Here is a 21,723-nt window from a genome sequence, read left to right as displayed (position 1 = left end):
AAACCTCATTACATTTTACAGGTTTCTGGAATGATTCAGTTCTCAAACGCTACAGGACGAACATCTGACCTGAATAAACTGATGGTCAAAGAGCTGAACGATGCTCTTGAATCAGGCCAAACTGAATTCTACACGCAGGCCATGTTTAAGTTGACTGCACTATTAATAAGCAGCAAAGGTATTGTAAACCAGATGGAGTTCTGCTTCCTGGATGCGAATGCCACGTGTAGTAAACAAAGAAGCTATCTGCATGCTAACTCCATATGCATCAACTTGAAGCAAAACTGTGTTTGAAGTTCTCTCAATTAGGCTTGAATTAGGGAAAATGCTCTTAAACTAGAACCTGTTTATTAGCTGTTTTTATGCTGATTACGCATTTATTCTGCTGTAGAAACCTGTTTGAATGTTTGTTTTCAGATTGTGATCCCCAGCTCCTTCATCATCTGTGCTGGGGACCTTTGCAGATGTTCAATGAACATGGTATGGAAACTGCGATTGCTTGCTGGGAGTGGCTGCTTGCTGCCAAGAATGGAATAGAAGTGCCGGTAGGAAGCTGTTTAACTTCTCTGTCCTTGCAAGAGGGAAGGGAAAGAAGAATATATGGAGAGATTCACAGCTATTGTGAATCCAAGTAAAATAAGAATAGTAAATGTGTTGTTAAACACTTTAACCTGCTAGAAAGCTTCTCTTAATGTATTGGTGGAAATTTGAACACCTTCACTATGTGGACTATGGGAAAAGGATCTTAGCAGCAGGGATGATATAGCAAAGGAAGGCTGTTAGGATCTCAGCTGTACAACTTTGCTGCTTGTGTAACCTATGCTTCTCATGAATTAGATCCTGGACTACTATAATTCATAAAACTTCTTAAAACAGTCATTAATATCACTGCTCGTCATTTAGTACCTCTGGTATTTAGTGTTATCCCTTGCATAGAAAATAGGGTTGCAGAAGTTGCCATGTCCTGTTAGAGGATTATAACTTTTAGCAGAGCGGAGAAAGGACAGCACCATGCGACACTGAGCAGGCCGAACTATCAACAAAATACAGCATTTGTCTGCTGTTGCCCTTGTTCTTTCTGTTACTAGCTGAATTCTGAAGGAGTCTTTTTTTCCCCATTGTGTACCTTGTGGAGAAATATTGTGCTTTCCATGCAAGAAGATGCTCTTAAGACAGGAAATGCTATAATCTTGCTTTTTGCAGTTTATGCGAGAAATGGCAGGAGCTTGGCAAATGACAGTGGAGCAGAAAATTGGCCTGTTTTCTGCTGAGCAGAAAGAAGCAGATCCATTGGCAGCCTCAGAAGAGAGCCAGCCAAGGCCTTGTCCTCCAGAAGTCACCCCACACTACATCTGGATAGAGGTGTGTATTCTGGAATGTCCCTCCGATGAAGATGTTGGAATGGTGCTGTGATTAAGCCATTCTGTACTGTTCTTGTGATTTGGAAAGATAGTGGAGTCATGATGGTAGTCCTTCTGTATCAGAACTCAGAGACACGCTCTTCAGGGGCATGATAGTGGTTAAAGTGTCTGAAACAGAGCAGATGGGCTGGTTTGATTTTTGAGATCAAGAATAAAATAAAAGGATGCATAACATGTCTGTCTCTTTCTCAGTTTCTGGTACAGAGATTTGAAATAGCCAAGTACTGCAGTTCTGACCAAATAGAGATCTTCTCCAGTCTGCTCCAGCGATCTCTTTCTTTGAACATTGGAGGGGCAAAGGGCAGTTTGAATCGGCATGTAGCAGCAATTGGACCCCGTTTCAAGTGAGCAAGTCTTCTTTTCCTTTTTGGCAGTAATATTTTTGTGAGATGTGGGACAAAATAACTAAATGTGTTTATTTTGTCCTTGGCTTCAAGTGGTGGAAGTTCTTTTAAAGGCCTGGAATTATGCAGAGTTAAGCTTTGTTTTCAAAGTAGAAGTATGTAACTTCAGTTTGAAAGTCAGTTCTGGTACTTCAGAGAACTTAATGAGATAGTTTTATATGGTGAATCATTCATGTAATGAATCGTGTGTCAGTAATAATTTTACTCTATCAGTTAGTTTATCTTCTCTGACTTGAGTATGGTTTGTATGGTGTTGCAATAATCAGTGTTTTGGGAAGGTCAAGGTTTTCATTCTCTCAAGCATTTTGCATATTAGGTTGCTGACACTGGGATTGTCTTTGCTGCATGCTGATGTGGTTCCAAATGCAACTATTCGAAATGTTTTGAGAGAGAAGATTTATTCAACTGCCTTCGATTATTTCAGGTACTTTCTCATTTGCCACTACTCTTTTAAAGTGTGTGTGTGTAAGTTTTCTTAAACCTTCTACAATAGTTCAAAGCACAAGCTGTCTTTCTCTGGTGTTTTCACTTCCTTTCCTTTTTTTGTCCATTCTAACAAAGAAGGCTTTGCTTTTCTTTGTGATTCTTTGAGGTTCATAAACTGTCCTGTTGACTTTTCAATAGAAGGTAAATTTTTTGTATGTTTTATAAAGTATTATTTTCAGGAATGTTACAGTTCTTTATGCTTTTTTTTAGTTCATTCAGTGCTCAAAAATGTACCTTGATGTAAGAGATAAAGAATTGCAATTACAGAACATGTGGCTGAAATAGTCTTTATCAATTTGAGAGTACAACCGCACTGATATAATTCCAAGATTTGACATGAACACAGCAAAAAATAAGTAGTGATAGGAGTGACTAACAATGTGAGGAAATCAGTCATAATACTAAATTTCAAATGAATCCAAGATGCTGACAGGCTGACACCTTAATTTTCAATAATAATAGGAAGCTTGAGGTAGACAGAATGAAGCGGTAAGAATAAAATGCAGTATAATGTGTGGTCTCATCTCTTTTAGATTGTGGTTAAAAAGGGGAAAAAAGATGGTTTCATTTGTTTATTTTCTTGTTTGCTTGTTTATTTTTAATACGTTTGACACTATTTGTATGGTTTTCTTGAGCTGGCCATCGAAGTTCCCTACACAGGGGGAGAAGAGGCTTCGTGAGGATATCAGCATATTGATCAAGTTTTGGACAGCAATGTTCTCAGACAAAAAGTATCTCACAGCAAGCCAACTTGTGCCACCTGGTGAGATTCTTTATCTGCAGTTTCAAAAGCCTTCTTATTTTTTTTTTTTATTACATCCTATGTCAGATCTCTGTTCTCTTGTTAGATAATCAAGACACCAGGAGCAACCTGGATATCAATGTTGGGTCTCGGCAGCAGGCTACGCAAGGATGGATAAATACCTACCCTCTGTCCAGTGGCATGTCAACCATATCTAAAAAATCAGGTATTTTCATAATTGTAGCCAGCTAATTATAGCCAACTTTGCAGTATATTTTATATGTGGGTGTTGCCTATAGTCAATATTCAACATTGGACTCATATTCTCCTGGCAGTGTATTTAATTATCAGTGTCAAACTGTGAAGAGGAGGAATGAGAAGCAAAACAAAAACTGTCCCACTGGTAGCAAGCACAATGAGTACCTGCGTTGTTAACATTGAGTTCACTGAAATGTAAATTGACAATTGTTCTATGGTATTTCAGTTCTTAAATGTAGCTGTTGCCATGTGTGGACAGTTTGAAAATATAATTTAACATGCTGAATAAAAAAGACTGAAAACATTTTTATCCTTTTCTTGAGGAATGTCTAAGAAGACTAACAGAGGTACACAGCTACACAAGTACTACATGAAGCGAAGGACGTTACTTCTCTCATTGCTGGTGAGCTATTGCAGAAGAACATGGAAACAGTATAAGCTTCTAAGACAGTTGTTTTTGTATGACATATTGACTGAAGTAGCATGAGAGAGTGAAATGGGAGAATTTTTACTTTTAGAGAATGTATTATTTTTATCTTGTTTCCCTCAGGCTACTGAGATTGAACGCTTAATCACATGGTACAATCCACTCTCCTCCCCTGAATTAGAATTGGATCAAACTGGGGAGAGCAGTGTGGCAAACTGGAGATCGAAGTATATCAGTCTTAGTGAAAAGCAGTGGAAGGATAATGTGAATCTAGCTTGGAGCATTTCTCCTCATCTTGCTGTACAGCTCCCTACCAGGTGAGAAATTTCAAAAGAAAAAGCTAACGTAATTCCTGCTGCCTTTCTTAGGAGTCATGTGAATGCAGGCACAGTAAGTATTGATGGTACTTGCTCCTGTTTACAGCATCCTTGCATACTTTCATAGCTGGTTTGAGACCTTTCAAATAAGAGTGGGTTACTTAAAAATATACTAACTTGACTCAATCTCTAGTAGAGCCTGGTTTCCATCCCTTCCATCCATTCAATGCTGACACATAGACAGTGTTTTGTTCAGCAGAAATTGTTTATTTTTTAAATAGTGTTTAAACAATTAGCAGGCATAGCATTTAAATCATTCTAAAAGTATGATTGAATGAAGTGTTGTAGTTATGTTGGCTTGTACTTTAAAAAGTATGCTGGGAAAACTGGCATAGTTGGCTTTGGGAAGGGGAAGGAAGTTCTTTCCTCCTTAAAACAGTGATAGTGTGAAGTTTTCTGTAGAATCCCAGATTCAACCAAGAATTCAATAATGGGCTAAAATACTAGCTATTAGTGCAAAAGCACTGGATGAGGACCAGTTGTTCCTGTGCCCGAATCTTCTTTTTGACAGCATATTTTTCCTTCAGTGTGTATTGTTTGCTGGTTGGATTATTTCTTAAGTATTTACTTTCCTGCCCTTTGCTGTAGTCTCATCATCTTGATGTAAATAGAAGGGACTTTCAAAATTTTCTGAGAAGATTATTGTATTTGTGGTTGTATGTAGATTTAAGAACACTGAAGCTATTGGAGCAGAAGTGACTCGACTGGTTCGGTTGGACCCAGGAGCTGTTAGTGATGTTCCTGAAGCAATAAAGGTATTAATGAATATCTCTATACAGGGCCCCAAAATGTGTATTTAATTCAGTTATACTGGAAGACACAGCCTTAGTGCAGCATATGTACTAATGCTAAGCACATTTCTGTAGGAGGGAATGACAAAACAGCTGCATCGCTCACAGATATATTCTTACTATACACAGAAATATCTCAGAACTCATAACTTGCAGTATACCTGCTATTTCTGTTCCTTTTGCATAGTACATAGACCACTGGTCCATGTCATGTGAGCACTGTTGTTGAAGTTATTTTAAGCTTAACCTGTTTTCTTTGAGCTGCCAAGCCTCTTAAAATCGAAGAGGCTTATTATGCTGATCTGCAGTAAAGCATTCTGTATGTCTCCTCTAAAACTGGAAAACTATACTTTCTTTTACTCATCTGTTCGTATTTTTCCCCATATTAGAATTCCTCTGTGCTTCTAGTAATTTGACCTCATTAACTTCATATAGTGATTGAGGAGGTGGAGTGATTCCAATAGTTAGATTTCTGAAGACAAAATAGCTGTGGTTTTGTAAAATAAAATACAGCATTTTTTACTTACCCTGCTATGAATAAGCTGGATTTATAGCATTGCCATCTGATGTGCATTTCCTAGATAGTACTGGGTGCTGTATACACCTAAAGTGGTCTGACCTGTTTTTTCAGTACCTGGTTACCTGGCATACAATTGATGCTGATGCACCTGAGCTCAGTCATGTTCTGTGCTGGGCACCAACGGATCCACCAACTGGACTTTCCTACTTTTCAAGCATGTATCCACCTCATCCTCTAACAGCACAGTATGGAGTTAAAGTCCTGCGGTCTTTTCCTCCGGTAAGATGAGTTTTGGTATAATTGTTACCACAGGCTTCAATTTAGTAGCGTGGAAAGATGTGTGCAAAATGGCACATCTCAGTAGAGACGTGAATAGATTGGGATGAAAACATAGCAACTGTTTGGTCATGAATTGCACCACCTTGAATTCTTCAGTGCTCCTCTCAAATAGTTCCAAATTCTTGTTTCAGTCGGGAACTTCTATGAGGACTATAAAATACATGATTGTTAATATTTTTGAAGTTGGACAGAGCAAAAAAAATCCTTGTGTTTAAGGATTAAGTACATTAAGTATTTAAGGTGTAAGTACAATTTAAAATAAAGAGGAGGTGGTATTTGCAATTTTCTTGTCATACAACTGAAGGAAACTTTTTATTGTGCACATAACCTATCTTCTCTTGACTACTTAAGTAACAATAAAAATAGCAATAAAAACTCTACATCTTTTTCAGGATGCCATTTTATTCTACATTCCACAGATTGTGCAGGCACTACGGTATGATAAGGTGAGGATATGAAACAGCTGCACATCGACTGAGCAAACTTTAAAAACAGTTTTCAGACATAAAACTGCCAAACAGACAAAATTAAAGCTTAAAATAGTGCTGCTTAGTGTTATGTTACAACTAATATATTAAAGACAAATGCCTCTAGAGGCTGGCTTGCTTTGGATGAACCTCTTTAATGATTTCCCTGAGTAGGATACATTTCAAATTCTTTTGTAAATTTGTTCTGATTCCCTAGAATGTCTGTGGAACTGTACAAGCGCGTGGTTCTTTACACCCAGATTTGCAGTCTCTAAGGCACTATATGCATTTGTTATTACTGGAGCATTTAGTGATAAGATCAATACCAGTGTCTCCACTGCATTTCCTCTGGCTTGTATGCATAGTTTGAGCTGCTCAACTTTTAAGGAGATTTGAAAACCCTGTAGAATACAGAGAAAATGGCACAAATGTGCAAAGTTAGTGATGGAATACATCTTTAATAAAGTTAAAAACAGGGTAGGTCAATTCCATACATGTTAGAATACACTGTCATTTTTCAGAGGCCTTTTAGCAGCATGAATGAGATTGCTGTGGTCTTCTTTCCGTCTGTTAAATATTTCTGGCTTTTAAGAATCACTGTTAGTAGCAGTAATGTTGAGTCTGCTTGAGCTGTAATGATCTTTTCTTATTGGGCTGGCTATGATTGCAGATGGGTTATGTTAGAGAATACATCTTGTGGGCAGCTGCCAAATCCCAGCTCTTGGCTCACCAATTCATCTGGAACATGAAAACTAATATCTACCTGGATGAAGAAGGACACCAAAAAGATCGTGAGTTCTTTGAAGTATAATACAGTTTAGTTTCTTTCTTGCCTCAGTTCAGAAGAAATCTTGTTCTTGCTTTCTCCTGGCATGTGGGAATCCTTTTAGCTGGGAACTTCTTTCATTTGTAGAGAGAGGGCACATTCTGTAGAAGTGCTCAAACTGACAAAAGATATGCAGCGATGTTTGCATCGCTACTTTTTTTTGTCCTCATCACATGTATCATTTAGCTTTTTGAAATAAGCTTCTAACACAGATGTGTTCTTTTTCATGTGCAGCTGACATTGGGGAGCTCCTGGAGCAGCTAGTAGAGGAGATTACTGGCTCGTTATCTGGCCCAGCCAAGGAGTTCTACCAGCGGGAATTTGATTTCTTTAATAAAATCACTAATGTTTCAGCCATTATCAAGTAAGTGTTAAGCTATAGAAATTGTGCTTTTTAGGAGGTATAGTTCTGGAAATTACTAGTGTCGTAGTTTACTGGCTAAGTTCCTTTTAGTGGTATTGAAATAGTGACTTTAGGAAAAAAGAATTACTCATAGAAAATTTTAAAAAACCTACAGAAACGGATTTTCCTTTAAGTGTAACTTAACAGCCTTTTTATGATATGAAAGGGCTCATTTTACTTTCTCTCAGAGATCATTTATATTTGGCCTGGTCTTTGTGCTTGAAATTAGCAGTTCTTCTGTCTTAACCAGCTATTACTACTTATTCTGGAAGCAGATTACTGTAAATCTCAGTTTTAATCTAATTTTTAAGTACATCATGGTGAGTAATAGTGGACTGAAGCTCCATAGAATAGAGCTCCAAGATGTGATTGGAATTGGAAAAACAGCCCATGCACCTGTATAGGTTGAAATTCTGTCAATTTAGTTGTCACCTATTTTGTTAATTGGGCTTCTTGGTTTGGTTCTTAGCCCAAGTTTGGTTCAGAAAAAGGGAGTACTGCATTTAATTGTGGCAGGTTGGCTGTCTTTGTTTTTGGGTTTTTTTTGCATATTGTAACGTTACCCACATTTTATGTGGACTTCAAAACAAATAAAAATAAGACATGAAAAATAAAACAGTCAAGAAAAACACCTCAAATACAGGTAAGTAGTCTACCTTATGCTAAGACTTTGTGAAACTCTTCCTCTTCACGAGATCTGATTATGTGGTGAAACACAAATAAGTGTTTTCTCATACGTAAATGCTTTCCCCTTTGTACTTAAACTGTGGTTACAGAGAAAGATGCACTGTCAGAGTAAGCAGATTGTTGATCTTAAACGTGAAAGCTTAGCTTACGGAGGCCGTCGCTGTTGACTGCAAGTTACTCAATTTAATTTCTAAGTCTTTTAGTCAATTTAACTTCTAAGTCTTGCCAGTGGTTTTATTGTGTATTTTCAAAACATTCTCAGATGTGTTACAATACTTGAAAATCATATAAAATATTTCTTAACCCCCTTTAAAATGAAGCTTTGCAAACCAGCTGTGTAAAGGCATCAGGTTAAAGGACACTTACTTCACAAAAACTATCAAATTCTATGCGTCTTCTATGTTCAGGTCAAAATGTTTTCACTCAGTAGGATCAGTTAAAGAGGGTTTTAGGGCCTCAGTATCTTGATATTTAGGATAAAATTACTTTTTGTTAGCATGAAATCATAATTAAGCAACTGTTAATAACTGTGTATTTGCAAACATTGCATTTTGCACCTCAGATACTTAAAACATACTTTCTTTTAACGCATTTCCCATGTAATGAGTACACAGAGGAGATACCATTTGCTTTGTAGATGGTGTAAATGAGTAAATGTATCATCTGTGATGACTGTTACCATAAGCGTTATGTTGCTGCTTCAGTAATCTACTGTACTGATTAAAATTAGAGCATAAGTAGTAATTTTCAGTTACACACTGCTACACCAAATGTATGCAATTGCATGACTGATTTCAGTAGGTGGTTAACACAGGTGCCTGTGTAAATTGGGTAATTGCATGTACTAATCGCTAACCATGTTACCAATTACCCAGCTGACACCTGCAGTCATGCTAAGTATGTTAACAAATTAGGCATGTAATTGCATAGGTATTTTGCTGGCTTGTCCTTTTTCAGTTAGTTTATACTGCTTCCAAAGCATTGTTCTTATTCTGGAGTAAGTTCCACAAAGGAGAATTATATTTACGTAACTATAGCACTGTTGACCAAAGCATACTTAATGTGCAAATTTCTCACCAAGGAAATGACTTCATATTTAATTCACTGCTCTTATGCTGTTTGGGGTTGTCAGCTTATATGTCAAATCGATGCTTTATCTACAAAACAAGGACTTATTGAGACAGTGGTGCAGTAAGACATCTTTGTCATTGAATAAATTTGAAATAAAACTCCCGGGTAGTGCACATAGTAATATTTTATAAAACTATATTCTACATACTATTATTTTTTTCTAGGCCGTTTCCTAAAGGAGATGAAAGAAAGAAAGCTTGTTTAAGTGCTCTGTCTGAGGTGAAAGTGCAGCCTGGTAAGAAGTGATGTCATCATATAATGTAGTGGTCTTCTTGCATTCAGTGTGAGTGCAAAATTTTCTGTAAGCAAATGCTGAAATGTCTGGCAATTGGCTGCTCACAGTTCTGGTGCTGGTGACAGTGTGGCTGTTCCTCTTACAGCTGGTTTCTCTTGAAGCAATTCAAGTATTTTTACCAGCCGTTAAATTACTGTATGGTGCGTAAAAGCTTTCCGGAAGTGCTTGCAGTCAGATAACATGGGTAAAAACAGAAAAGTGTGCCTTAAGAGGGAAAGTAAACAAACTGTTTCCTTTTGGGCTACCTTTTATTAAGAGATTAAACATGTTAAAGAATTTATCTCAAAAGTAAAACATGTCCAGTAGCCTTCATTCGCCCTTTTCTCGCTTCAGACATGCCCTTGAAGCATGGCTATCTCAGAGTCCTTTTATTTATATATACATATACACATATCTAATATATATTTGTCTATATATTTTCCCCATCTGAATCTTCCTTTTAAAATGGACTTCAACCTCTGATAGATTTCTGTTCTCCTACCACATTTGGATTGCTAAAGGTGCTCTTTAGTGTACTGGGATATGTTGTCACATCTTACTAGAAACTACTGTAAGAGAAGTCCTATCTGTACATTTCTGTGGTAAAGATTCTGCAGAGAGTTTGTTCAAAACTGTATTCTGTTAATTCCTGGCAAACACTGACCAATGGGAGGGTCCTGCGTTCTTTGTGATATACAGACAATATCCTCCAGTTTATCTCTAGCATTCATTTAACTCAAAAGTATGTACTGAAGTTGTAGACACTAAGAAAAATTGTTCTCCAAGTATCACTGTCATGTTAGCCAATAAATTTGTTCTTTGCTACAATTTGCAGGCTGCTACTTGCCTAGCAATCCTGAAGCTATTGTTCTGGACATTGATTACAAATCAGGGACCCCTATGCAGAGGTAGTTTTCTCTTGTATTCTTCCATTAAGTTAAATTCATGATATTTAGTTTTTATATAAATCCTCATTTGGCTAACTTGCACTCATCATCTTTTTTATTTATTACAATGTAGTGCAGCAAAAGCACCCTACCTGGCCAAATTTAAAGTGAAACGTTGTGGAGTTAGTGAGCTTGAAAAAGAAGGTTAGTAAATGAGTTTTAATCATTGATACTATTAAGAGTCAGTACTTCCTTTAAAATTGTTTGTTTTTAGTGATCTATTTTGCTGCAGTAAGTACTTCCATGTTGAACTTTAATCTGCAGTGCCTCAGTTCAGAAATGAAAATGCATGAAGTGGAAAGAAGAAAAATTTTGAAAACTTAAGTTCTGTTTTTTTTATTGTTTTTCATCTTCTTTTAATTCCCTGGAAGCATGCCACGAAAGTATTCTGAAGAAATGTGAGGAGTTACTTTAGACTAACGTATACATTAATTGCCTTTCTGTGGTCTTAAAGTGTGGCAAGCTCCAGGTTTTGGCAGCTTTTTCTCATAATAAATTGTTCAGGATACTTTAAGTGACTAGCGTAATGTAATTCAGACGTGTACTAAGTAAACTATGAAGGTGATATTTTTTTTTATGGGTATGTTCCCTAATAGAGAAAAGTAACTGCCTTACAGAGTTCATCTGGCATAGCAGAAACTTTTGTAGTGGCCCTTCAGCATGAAACCTGGTTTTGAGTGCAGGGGGCTTGTCGTGGTACGAAGATATTAATTGAAGTGTGCATCTGGGTTTTGATTTTTACTGTTTGTGTAGGTCTGCGATGTCGTTCTGATTCCATAGATGAAAGTGCAGAAGAAGGAGTGGACAGTAAGAAAATCTGTTGGCAAGCAGCTATCTTTAAAGTGGGGGATGACTGCAGACAGGTACAAAGCTATTAGGCTTTGCAGTTATGTAAGACAACATAAAAGAGGGAAAAAATTTCGGCATGGGAATCTTTTTTTTTTCTTTGGAACTTTGAGAATCTGGACGATTTGTCTTGGAAATAAACATAGTTCTTAAAAGACAGTTCATCTAATGCCATGACACAAAAATCTTTTTTTATAATTTATTTTTCAACTGAATAGTTAGTAACATCAGAGTAATTTCCAAGGTGGTACATTGTACTATCTTGTAGCTTGGTTGTTTTTGATTAAAAGAGAATGCCAACTATTATCTCTAGAGTTATTAGTATCCCTCATATCAAAGAACGATAGAAAGATTGTCAGCAGTTAAATCTTTGGTTTTGTTTGCTACCCACTTAAGCATTGTTTATCTTTTCCTTTTTTGATTTTTCTCCAAAGCCACAGTGTATGCACAACATTCTGAGGAAACTTACATTCACTTCAGAGTTCTTCAGAGCATTTTTGTCATCTGACTTGTGATCCATAACCCCTGTAATGCTTGTGCAATTTTTTTCTTGTGTGACAGGACATGTTAGCTTTACAAATCATTGATCTCTTCAAGAACATATTTCAGCTGGTAGGCTTGGACCTTTTTGTGTTTCCATATAGAGTGGTGGCCACAGCTCCTGGGGTAAGTGAGCAGTTAACTCTAACACTGTAGAAAGTAGTTCCTAATTAAAAAAGAAAAATCTTTCCTGCACACAAGTTTATGCTTCTGCAAAGAAATACTGCACACACCACTCTTGCTGAATATTTGGAGTACCACTGACACAGTCTTTCTTCTGTTTCCTTCTTTTCTAAAGCTTTTTGCTCTAAAGTTTTGCTGCTTGTTATTCATGTTTGTTGTTTGATTTGGGGGACAACATTGTGGAAAGTCAGGGATCAATTGTGTCTTATGTTGCATAGAAATTCTCAAACTTTGGGTATCATTTTTGGGTTGTTTTTTTTTGATGAGCGTACTGGAAGTTCTGTATCTGGTAATCTGCAGGCTTTCCCACATTTCCCAGGAGACCTCTATGACTGCCAAGAGCCATGAACAAAATATATGTTGGGACTATGCTTTACAGACCTGCTTCTCTTCTTCCCCTTCAGTGTGGTGTTATTGAATGCATTCCTGACTGTACGTCCCGTGACCAGCTGGGTAGGCAGACAGACTTTGGGATGTATGATTACTTTACCAGGCAGTACGGAGATGAGTCTACTCTTGCATTCCAGAAGGTAAAATAGCACTTGGCAGACATAGTACAATTTCAACTGAGTAATGTTCTAGCCATAAGAAATAATGACAGATAATTAGATTTAATTACTGCTATAATGCTTGTACTAGCTAAAGAAATTACTGCAGCTGTAGATGTGTGGAGAATATTATTGAACATAGATTCAAACTAATCATGAATGAAGGGGGAAAAGAAATGTTCAACTATCTGCTTCTGGGATGAGTGAGTTAAACTGTGTTCTTATTTGCTTTGACTTCTTGTTTGTACAGGCTCGCTATAATTTCATCCGCAGTATGGCTGCATATAGTCTTCTCCTTTTTCTGCTCCAAATTAAAGACAGGCATAATGGCAACATCATGCTGGACAAAAAGGGACATATCATTCACATTGGTCAGTCATCGTCTTCTTTTCCTTCTGTTGTAGAACATTAGAATTATAAAATTTTCATTTGAGATTAATCAGATTTCAATTTGTAAATATACCTAGAATGTTTTTCCTGCCAGTTTAGTATTGTATGTATATTTGTGTTAGCTGCTGCTACTGCATAATTTTAGCTTTACAAGGTTTTACCAGCTTCAGGAAGGAATATACACATGTGGATTAAGCATGAGTATTTATACACGTGTATTCATATATGTACAAGTGTATATAAATATATGCAGATGTATAAATACATACTCAGGTTCCTTTCATTGCTGTATAGGTGTGAACTAAACTTGATGAATAAATGTATATGATTGCATGAGTCTGTAACCTCTGCTTTAGCTTTGCTTTTCTGTAACCGCACAGATGTTTTAGCATAAATTTATCTGATGTTTTCATCATCCTTGAATATTGTTTAACATTATGGATTGACAATTCTTTTGTTGGTGTTTCAACACTATCAAAGTTTTCTTCCATTTGGAATTGAAATGGTAGTAGGAAAATAGATTTCACGATGTGAAACGTGCCTCTCTTTCCTTCTGTCAGCTCTGACAGCTCACAACTAACCACCAGAGTTTCTGATGCAGCTTATCTTCTGTGTGCAGATTTTGGATTCATGTTTGAGAGCTCACCTGGTGGTAATCTGGGCTGGGAACCTGACATTAAGCTGACTGATGAGATGGTGATGATAATGGGAGGAAAAATGGAAGCAACTCCATTCAAATGGTTTATGGAGATGTGTGTCAGAGGCTATCTGGCAGTCAGGTAAAGCATTCTTAACTGCTCAAAAGTGGAAGTTCTTGCACACCTAAAACCAGATTGGGATGTAAATAATGAACATAGGTCTATAAGAGGGTCTTGAGTCTGTGGGAACTGGTGCATGAAACAACATAACACTTAATGCTTTCACTGCCTATCTTTCTGTTTTTTTCCCGATCTTATGCTATATGAGAAGTTAATATACTATGTTCAATTTATAAATATGATCATTTGCTTACTTCAATTAAGCATGCTGTTAATTAAAACATTGCAATGAGAAGCAACAGGATAATCATAATCTTGTTTTCCCAAATAGGTCAATCATACTAATTACCATTTCAGGTAGAGTTTATTATGTGGGAAGTGCTACAATTTCCCTTGTAGAATATTAAAGAGGTTTTGTAGCTGTGCCTTTCAGCTATGATTGCCAACCAGCAATAGTGGAGATCTGCAACTTGGCTATGCTGTACACCAAGCAAACAAGAATTGTAGGAGGAAGATGATGAGGAGCTGAGGATCCAGCGTGAAAGCTTATAGGCCACAACAAGTTCCTGTGGCTGCTCTGGTGTAGGCTCCCACTTGGCATCACAAATTTTGCTTTAGCATGGAGAATGTGTACTAAATGGATATGAAGTGGTTGTTGCATGTGGTTAGGAGAACAGAATGACAGAGCCTGGATTAGGGATTGTTCAATCATCATGAGTGTGAAATATTATTTGTTATATTACAGAATTAGTTTCCTCTGCTAGTAGCCCCAGAAGGGGCTGTCTTGGAGTTGAGCACAAGTTGCTTCCTTGAAGTACAGCAATCTGGAGAAAGTTTTGTTTTGAGCCAGAAATGTTACCGAAGTAGCAGAGCACTAATAGATTAGTGGGAGGAGAGGAGGAAGAAGGGAAGCTGGGCTGATGCAGCAGAGAATTATGTAGTGTAATTAGGAATTAGAAGATAATCTGTTACTGTAGTACTGCTGGTTTCAGCTCTCTGTACTGTTTTCATACACCAGTCGACTGTTGCTGAAGTGTAATTCCACAAGGTATTGTTGTATACAATCTTTAATCTTCCTTGAGGGCTCCTCATCTTGCAGCATTCTAGATCTCTTATAGTCCTACAGAAAGGAATGACTCTTAGAGTAAGAGATTGCAAGCAATGGCGTAGCTCTGACAACACATGTGAGAGGATTACATGTGTTGTTTTAATTACAGAAAAAAAGTATGGTCCAGCTTCAGCCTTCTCAGCCTGCCCGCATTACCTACTTAAGCTGTGGAAGTTCAGGTGCTGTAACCTTTGTCCTTTTTTGGTTTTTTTTTCCTAGGCCTTACATGGATGCTGTAGTCTCACTGGTTACGTTAATGCTGGATACAGGGCTGCCATGTTTCCGAGGGCAGACAATCAAGCTGTTAAAGTGAGTCACTGTGCATATGAACTGGTAAATGTTCATAATGCTTGCTTTTCATAGCATGTATACAGTCACAGCTTCTATAGTGAGTGTTGTTATACTACTCAAATATTTTAAATTTCTTAGTGATAAAAATGTTAAGTGTTTTAGAGAATATCTCAGCAGGATTTTGAGAGGCCTTTTCATACAATTAAGCTGAAGCTGTTCAGTGGCTGTGTGAGTATGTGGTTTATCTTAAAGATCTTAGTACTGACAAAGCAAGACTGTAAAGGAAAGATATGCTTTAACAAGAGGTAATGTGTTCTATCTGAAGTGGTGTTGGAATCTGAAGAGCATTAACTCTTTGACAGATAATGCAGTACTGAACAGGGACTGTGCTGTGACATTAAGTTTGTGTAAGCGTATATTTTTGAACAGCCCTTCAGGCTAATGCCTCCAGAATAGCTCTGTAATCAGTTTTTCCTGCATATAAATTCCTACATTTTCCTAAAAATAAACACAAATTCATAAAGTATAATGGGCTGGAACTTGCAGGTACTAAGATATCTCAAAAGCAGCAGCTGTAGACAAAGAGAGATCTGTTACCACTCAACTGGTCAAAAGTTCACAGCCTCAGTCTCCACTGTAAGAATAAAGACAAGTGCTTTTAAGATATTACTATAGTATACAAGGTTGTCTTGAAAGAGCTACATACTTGCAGCCAGTGAAATCAACATTGGACCGAGCTTTTGCAGAAACGTGTTTGTGTCATTCTCAAAAGAAACCTCACTAATTTGCACTCCTGTCTTTTCCATTGTTTTCTTATTGTTGTTGTTTTTTTCCCCATATAGACACAGATTCAGCCCCAACATGACTGAACGGGAGGCTGCAACTTTCATCATCAAGATCATCCAGAATTGTTTCCTCAGCAACAGGTTTGGCATTTATGCATCTCTTCTCTCTACAGTTAAAGGAAAGGTGACCATTCAGCTGGCAAAACTGAGTGCAGCAAAAATGCAGTTTCTGCCCTTCACCTGTATTTTATTTCTGTGGGATCTTGATGGTTGTTTTTGTGACAGTGGATTCGGTGTTGTTTTCTTTTAACTGTCATTAACCTCTGGCTGTGCTTTTCTTCTCTAGGAGTAGGACCTATGATATGATTCAGTACTACCAGAATGACATCCCATACTGAGTGACTCCTAAAGGTTCTCTATTGAAGTGACTCAAGCAACACAATGCCCTTGCTGCAGAATTGTAATAAATAAGAAAGAGATGTTGAATCACACCTTGCTATTTTCCACCTTTTGTGTATGTTTGTGTGCATGTGGGTACCTGTTTCCTGGACACTGCCAACAATCAGTCTGATTCATATATTTCTCTTTACTAAGTTCTGTGTATTTATTTTTTTCCTTGGATTTTTGGGCTGTAATTATGATAACAAAAATTTTAGTCCATTCATGAATATGAGGAAGAGGTAAAGCCTGTGGAGTTGGATAATTTTTCATGTGACGCAAGAATTTTTATAATACCCTTAAAAAGTTCAAAAAAAAAAAAAAAAAGGAAAAGCCTTCCCTGCATGATTCCACAGAATAACGTAGGAGTGAAGGGTTTGCATTTCTCTTTGGAAGTAGTGTTGAATTACTCAAATTTTACTGCAGGAAAAAAAACCTGACAGTTGTCCACAGTGGTGATGCATTGTGTAGCTATGTTCATACTTTGCACTGTACATGGTCCCTGTGTTGTGGTCAGTATTTCATGTGTACATGAAAAATGTATTTTTTCCTTTTGTGTTTTAAAAAAGAGACTCTTCTGGAGGTATATTTAATCTAGAAAAGGTAATAAAAGCCCTTATACTTTGTTGCAAATTTTTTGATACGTACTGAGTTTTATTTCATATGCTATCATTTTGCCAATTTGTTTACTGGACCCTGTTCATGATAACATGGCTTTCATTTTTACTGGAGTCTTCATGTTCTCATCTGTCGCCACAGTCATCTTTTACTCGTGGAAAAAGTGGTTTGTTCAAGCTTCACTGTGGAGGGTTTGAAAGTTAGGAGCAAATACTGTCCCACTGCTAAGGCTGTAGGACATTGTAGGGCACTGTTCATTGTCCTTTAGCCCTGTGTTCTTTTTTTTTTTCCAGTCGTGGTGATAGGTGTGGCTTTTTATTCGAGGACGGTCCAACCTGGCAGGCAGGGCAAGGCAAGGTCGTGTCATGCCTTCCTTTATCTGAGGGACTGCTGATGGAGGCAGTAGCGTTGAGGTGTTTGCTGTCGCTCTTTGGATTGGCGGGGCCGCCTTGCGGAGCTTGAGGGGGCGGGCGGTGTTGAGGGGCGTTGAGGCGTGGCTGCCGTCAGCCCTGAGGAGGAGCTCTGTGCGTGAGGTAATTAAGATGAGAATTAGGGTTTACACAAAGGATTTTGAGTGTTTTTGTCCCAGAACGTTATGTTAGAATATGTTCTCGTGCCTTCATAGCCCTGGTAGAAAAGATGCACCAAAAAGAGGGTGAAAATGCTCTCTTTCAAAAATAATATATGCATATATATGCACGTATATGCATGTATGTATACATTTAGCAAGATGCTCTGTTGTTTTTCTGCTGTCCAAAGCCACAGGTTGTGGGAGAACCAGGTCTCCCTGTCTTGAGTCCCCACTGGATGTGCGTATAAAAAGCCCTTAGGTAAGGAGCAAAACTTTTATAGCAGCTCCTTTCCATGTGATGGACACGTGGTTTGGTGTTGCTGGTGCTTCGGTCATCACTATTCATATGCTCGTCTTGTGCCCTGGGACTGAGGCAGTGATCCGATCCCTAGTGCTGTGTGCTGGGGCGTGGAACTGCCATGGGTAGTGCCAGTAGAGTCAGAGCAGTACTCACTGGGGCAGCTGAAGCTGTGATTAGACATGGAGAGAGGAACTGATTCCTCTTGGGGAAGCACATGACACTTTTTTGTTTTGCACCATAACTGTGCTTTTTGGATTGTCCTGGTTCCAGTTCAGTCTGGAGTTACTGCCTCCGCTTTCAGGCCTGGTGTAAAGGAGGCCTGGGGAAAAAATATGCTTATGTGTTTAGCAAATCCAGGTGACGATGTGGTTTGCATGTTTTAGTTAGGGTGAACGTGCATAGTGTTAACTTTCCTTCTGACATGAGAAGGGATGAGTACACATCTTTGAGAAAGTTAATTCTCATAGCAGTATCAGTGATGCTTTAGAGAGAAATACGTATCTGGATAGCAGAAGAGGGGAAAAAAAATCCCATATTGTCATTGTGAAGTTCTCTCATGTGAGACTTCATGAAACATTTCCATTGCTACATCTAAGCTTTTTAAGATGCTTGGTGTCACCATACAGACGAAAAAAAGTGTGTGCATCTTCGCATGTGTGGTCTGTTTCCTTACTGAGAACTTTGCTTTGTGGTTTGAGGCACAGACCTAGCAGCTTCACAATGCCTGACGTCCTGGCATAGAGCATCTTATGCATGTCACAGGGGTATCTCTTGCATGAGGCCTGCGTGTGTATGGTAGCCAAGTGTATGTGAGTGAGCAATCCAGTGAAGCGACCTATGGGTGCTGGGCTTGGAAGCATTTTATTAACTTAGATAATAAAACTTTTCAGGAACATCTTTTATTCTGAATGGTTTATGTTCTGCCACAGGGTCAAACTTTAATCCAATTCCTGGGCCTGGCTGCCTGTACCATCTTGAAGGTAGAAAGGTTGTTGGGAAGAGGAAGGTGAGGACTCTTGGAGCTATTATGGTACTGGACTGATTGTAAATAGTGGCTATGTATTAGAGGTCATAAATCAGTAGGAACCTAGAATATCTGACTTTATTCCACCTAGACAGCAATTTTATATTCAGTCTTCAGAGGGCCCCCACTGCCAAAAGAGTTCCTGGATCTGGGTCTTGTGCCAGGACGGGGTGAACATCAGCTTTCCTGTTCTCCTCTGGGAACTGGAGTTACTCTTCACTGGATGGAGTTGAAGGGAGAAGTAAAGCTGCCTCCTGTGGCAACAGGGGAAGGGGACCCCAGCACTAACATGTGGAGCAGCTGTGTTTTCTTACCCAGGTAGGAGTGATAAGAACCAGGAAGAATTCTGTGAGGTGTAGATTATTAGCTGAGGTACTGTTCCTCCAGAAAGTGAACGTACATCTGCAGATCCATTGTGGCATCCTGGCAGATAGCAGTGCTTTTCAAACCTATTGCTGTTAGAGCTCTGGAAGTTAGGCCCAGACCCTCAGCTTGGATCTCAATACTAGCATGGGGACTCTTCACTGATGTGATGCCTGTCCTTATTGGCATCCTCCTCATTTTCTTGGTCCCATGAAACAGAGCCTCGCAACAATGTAGGCTGGCAGCATAGGGCACTGTGAAGCAGGCAGTGGTGCTTGGGACACACCACAGATCAAGCAATTGAAGAGAGAAACAAATCTTCTGCTTTCCTTTTAAGATAAGCAAGTCTGGCAGGAAAAATCTTAATTTGACCTTTAGTTGTGACATAGTTATCATGACAGGCACTGAGTGATGGAGCTAGTGAAGTACTTGTGTATCAGATATGAAATTGCTCGAGAGCCTGGCAGTTTGTGTTTTGGTGCATTCAGCTGGGGAGGTTTTTGACCTTCCAAGGGACATAAAGGAAATGCATTTTACTGACTCTGCATTATTGTCTCAGGTAAAATCTTTAAATATATGGATCTTCTCCATTACAGTCAACATGTGGAAATCCATGATGTGTTCACCAGAAAACAGATTTACTGGGGGCAGCATATCGTCACACTGGTTAAGTAGCAGCTGCATTCAGCTCCAGTGGTGGTTGTGTTTCTATGGTGTTTTGTGTGTATGCTTTTGGAAAGCTGCTTTTTGAATTTCTGGATAGGTACTCACTTGCGGGCTCTGATGAAAGCTGTCCACTATTCTGGCTAAGATTCATGGGTACATATTAAAAAAAAACCAAAAACACGATGTTTCCAGTTAACATTTTATCTTGCATTTGAGGGCTTCACTTTTGTGGTAGACTTAGTAGATGGTGCTGTGTTTAGCCTAAAATAGAGTAAACAACAGAGGCTGTAAGATGGGGGAAGAATTGAGGTCTAAGAGGGAAAAAAACAACACAGAAACAGTTCAGCTACAAAGAGCACAACGATTGCAAATAATTCCTGTGGCCATTTGGAATCCAGGTAAGTGGTAGTTAACAGTCCGTGTGACAAAGGTGGGCTCAGTTGCCTCTAGTTCCCTGCCTCAAAGGTAGTCCTGGTCTATGCTGCTGTTAGGCTTACAAAATACTGTCTAGGGATAGATCCCAACAGAAACCTAAGCTCTGGAAAGTGCTTTCTCCCTTGTACCTCATGTGTAAACTGAGATTTAAATTTTCATGCTTTCAGCATCAAGCCTACCCTTTAGGCTGCAACCCTAGTCAATAGAGAAGCAAGTCCAGCTACAGCTGTGGGTTGTATCACAGATCAGAGCTCAGAGAGGGGTGAGTGAGTGTACAGCAATTTCAGGCTCATTAGCTTGCAGACGGAATGACTGAAACAGAAGAATTACACTCTAGGTAAAAAAACAAACCTGCCAAGGAAACACCTGAGCTAAATCTATGATGAAACTTTGCAAACACCTCAGGAACCTGAAAACCCAGTTGGTTTTCAGGATGATGCTGAAATTGTATTTTTCCCTGCCTCTCTGCTGACGCTGTAATTCTTATTCCAGTCTGAATAGATGTCTTTCCTTTGAAATGTGGTTCATATCTGCTTGTGGGAGAAGTGACTCATTGCGTAAGAATGAGACTGATGGTAACTGCATTCCTATACATTGGCTGAGCTGTGATAACCAAATGAGTCTGTATTCCTGTGTTGCCTCATCTGAAAGGTAAAACTCACAAACTTATATCTCTCTGAAGGCTTCCTAAAACCAGAGTAACATTTAGAGCAGGAACACCACACCAGTTCCTGCAACTTCACTAAGGAGCAGGAAATTCATGTTACCCTAACCCCACCACGTTGTGTATGTGATGAGCTAAATACCTTCAGCAGTGCTTTGATGTGAGGCATAAGGAGCTTGGGTTTTGTTTTTTTTTCCCCCCACAAAGGGTCTTATTTAAATCTGGGGGTTGCTTTGGTTGCTCACCACTTAGGCAAACTGAATACAATGCAACTTAAGTCAGCAGTTCAAAAATCAGCAGCTAATTTCCTGAAAACTGAGTGCATTTTTATGCCTATTTATGGAAGGGAGTTCTCAAAGTACAAAGTGAAATGAGTCCTGTTTCTTCTAAAATCAGTAACAGGGACATTTTGTCATTACTGATAACAATGAAATTAAAAGTGAAATTTCACTAGCTGCCAGTTTTATGCTAAGAATGAGTAGAGTGTAAAACTGGTTTACAGACAAACTGCTGTTTAATTGCTGCCCCTCAAAGTTACTGAGGCTTGCCCTTTTTCAGGAGAGTGCTTACCAGTTCTGTGGAAGTGATAGGAAAAGTAGATCTTGCTTTTCACTTCGTTAGGGACACATTGTAAAAAAAAAAAAAAAAAAAAAAAAAAAAAATTCAGTGGGATGTTGAGTGCCTTTTGCTGAAA

The 21,723-nt window shown here is 38.5% G+C and overlaps 1 protein-coding gene across 2 annotated transcripts in view; it reads left to right on the top strand.

The window, feature by feature from the left end:
- Positions 1–17,020, top strand: part of PI4KA (phosphatidylinositol 4-kinase alpha) — a 54,594-nt gene extending 37,574 nt beyond the window's left edge. For both annotated transcript variants that reach the window (XM_065739335.1, XM_065739333.1), the window contains exons 31-55: positions 22–178; positions 418–545; positions 1,204–1,362; positions 1,614–1,765; positions 2,142–2,249; positions 2,947–3,074; positions 3,160–3,279; positions 3,635–3,714; positions 3,862–4,055; positions 4,780–4,870; positions 5,538–5,705; positions 6,158–6,211; positions 6,903–7,023; positions 7,293–7,422; positions 9,444–9,514; positions 10,389–10,461; positions 10,574–10,644; positions 11,254–11,363; positions 11,908–12,012; positions 12,474–12,599; positions 12,868–12,988; positions 13,627–13,786; positions 15,093–15,182; positions 16,007–16,090; positions 16,296–17,020. In XM_065739335.1, the coding sequence (XP_065595407.1) occupies positions 22–178; positions 418–545; positions 1,204–1,362; positions 1,614–1,765; positions 2,142–2,249; positions 2,947–3,074; positions 3,160–3,279; positions 3,635–3,714; positions 3,862–4,055; positions 4,780–4,870; positions 5,538–5,705; positions 6,158–6,211; positions 6,903–7,023; positions 7,293–7,422; positions 9,444–9,514; positions 10,389–10,461; positions 10,574–10,644; positions 11,254–11,363; positions 11,908–12,012; positions 12,474–12,599; positions 12,868–12,988; positions 13,627–13,786; positions 15,093–15,182; positions 16,007–16,090; positions 16,296–16,347 (2,853 nt within the window). In that variant the 3' untranslated portion in view covers positions 16,348–17,020. The remainder of the gene's footprint in view (positions 1–21; positions 179–417; positions 546–1,203; positions 1,363–1,613; positions 1,766–2,141; positions 2,250–2,946; positions 3,075–3,159; positions 3,280–3,634; positions 3,715–3,861; positions 4,056–4,779; positions 4,871–5,537; positions 5,706–6,157; positions 6,212–6,902; positions 7,024–7,292; positions 7,423–9,443; positions 9,515–10,388; positions 10,462–10,573; positions 10,645–11,253; positions 11,364–11,907; positions 12,013–12,473; positions 12,600–12,867; positions 12,989–13,626; positions 13,787–15,092; positions 15,183–16,006; positions 16,091–16,295) is intronic.
- The last annotated feature ends 4,703 nt before the right edge of the window (positions 17,021–21,723 follow it).

This window comes from Cyrtonyx montezumae, unplaced genomic scaffold (assembly GCF_038088225.1).
Source record: "Cyrtonyx montezumae isolate F1298 unplaced genomic scaffold, pur_monq_1.0 scaffold_23, whole genome shotgun sequence".
NCBI classification, from domain to species: Eukaryota; Metazoa; Chordata; class Aves; order Galliformes; family Odontophoridae; genus Cyrtonyx; species Cyrtonyx montezumae.
The sequence above is the reverse complement of the archived record's forward strand: the minus strand, read 5'-3'. Positions and strand labels throughout refer to the sequence as shown.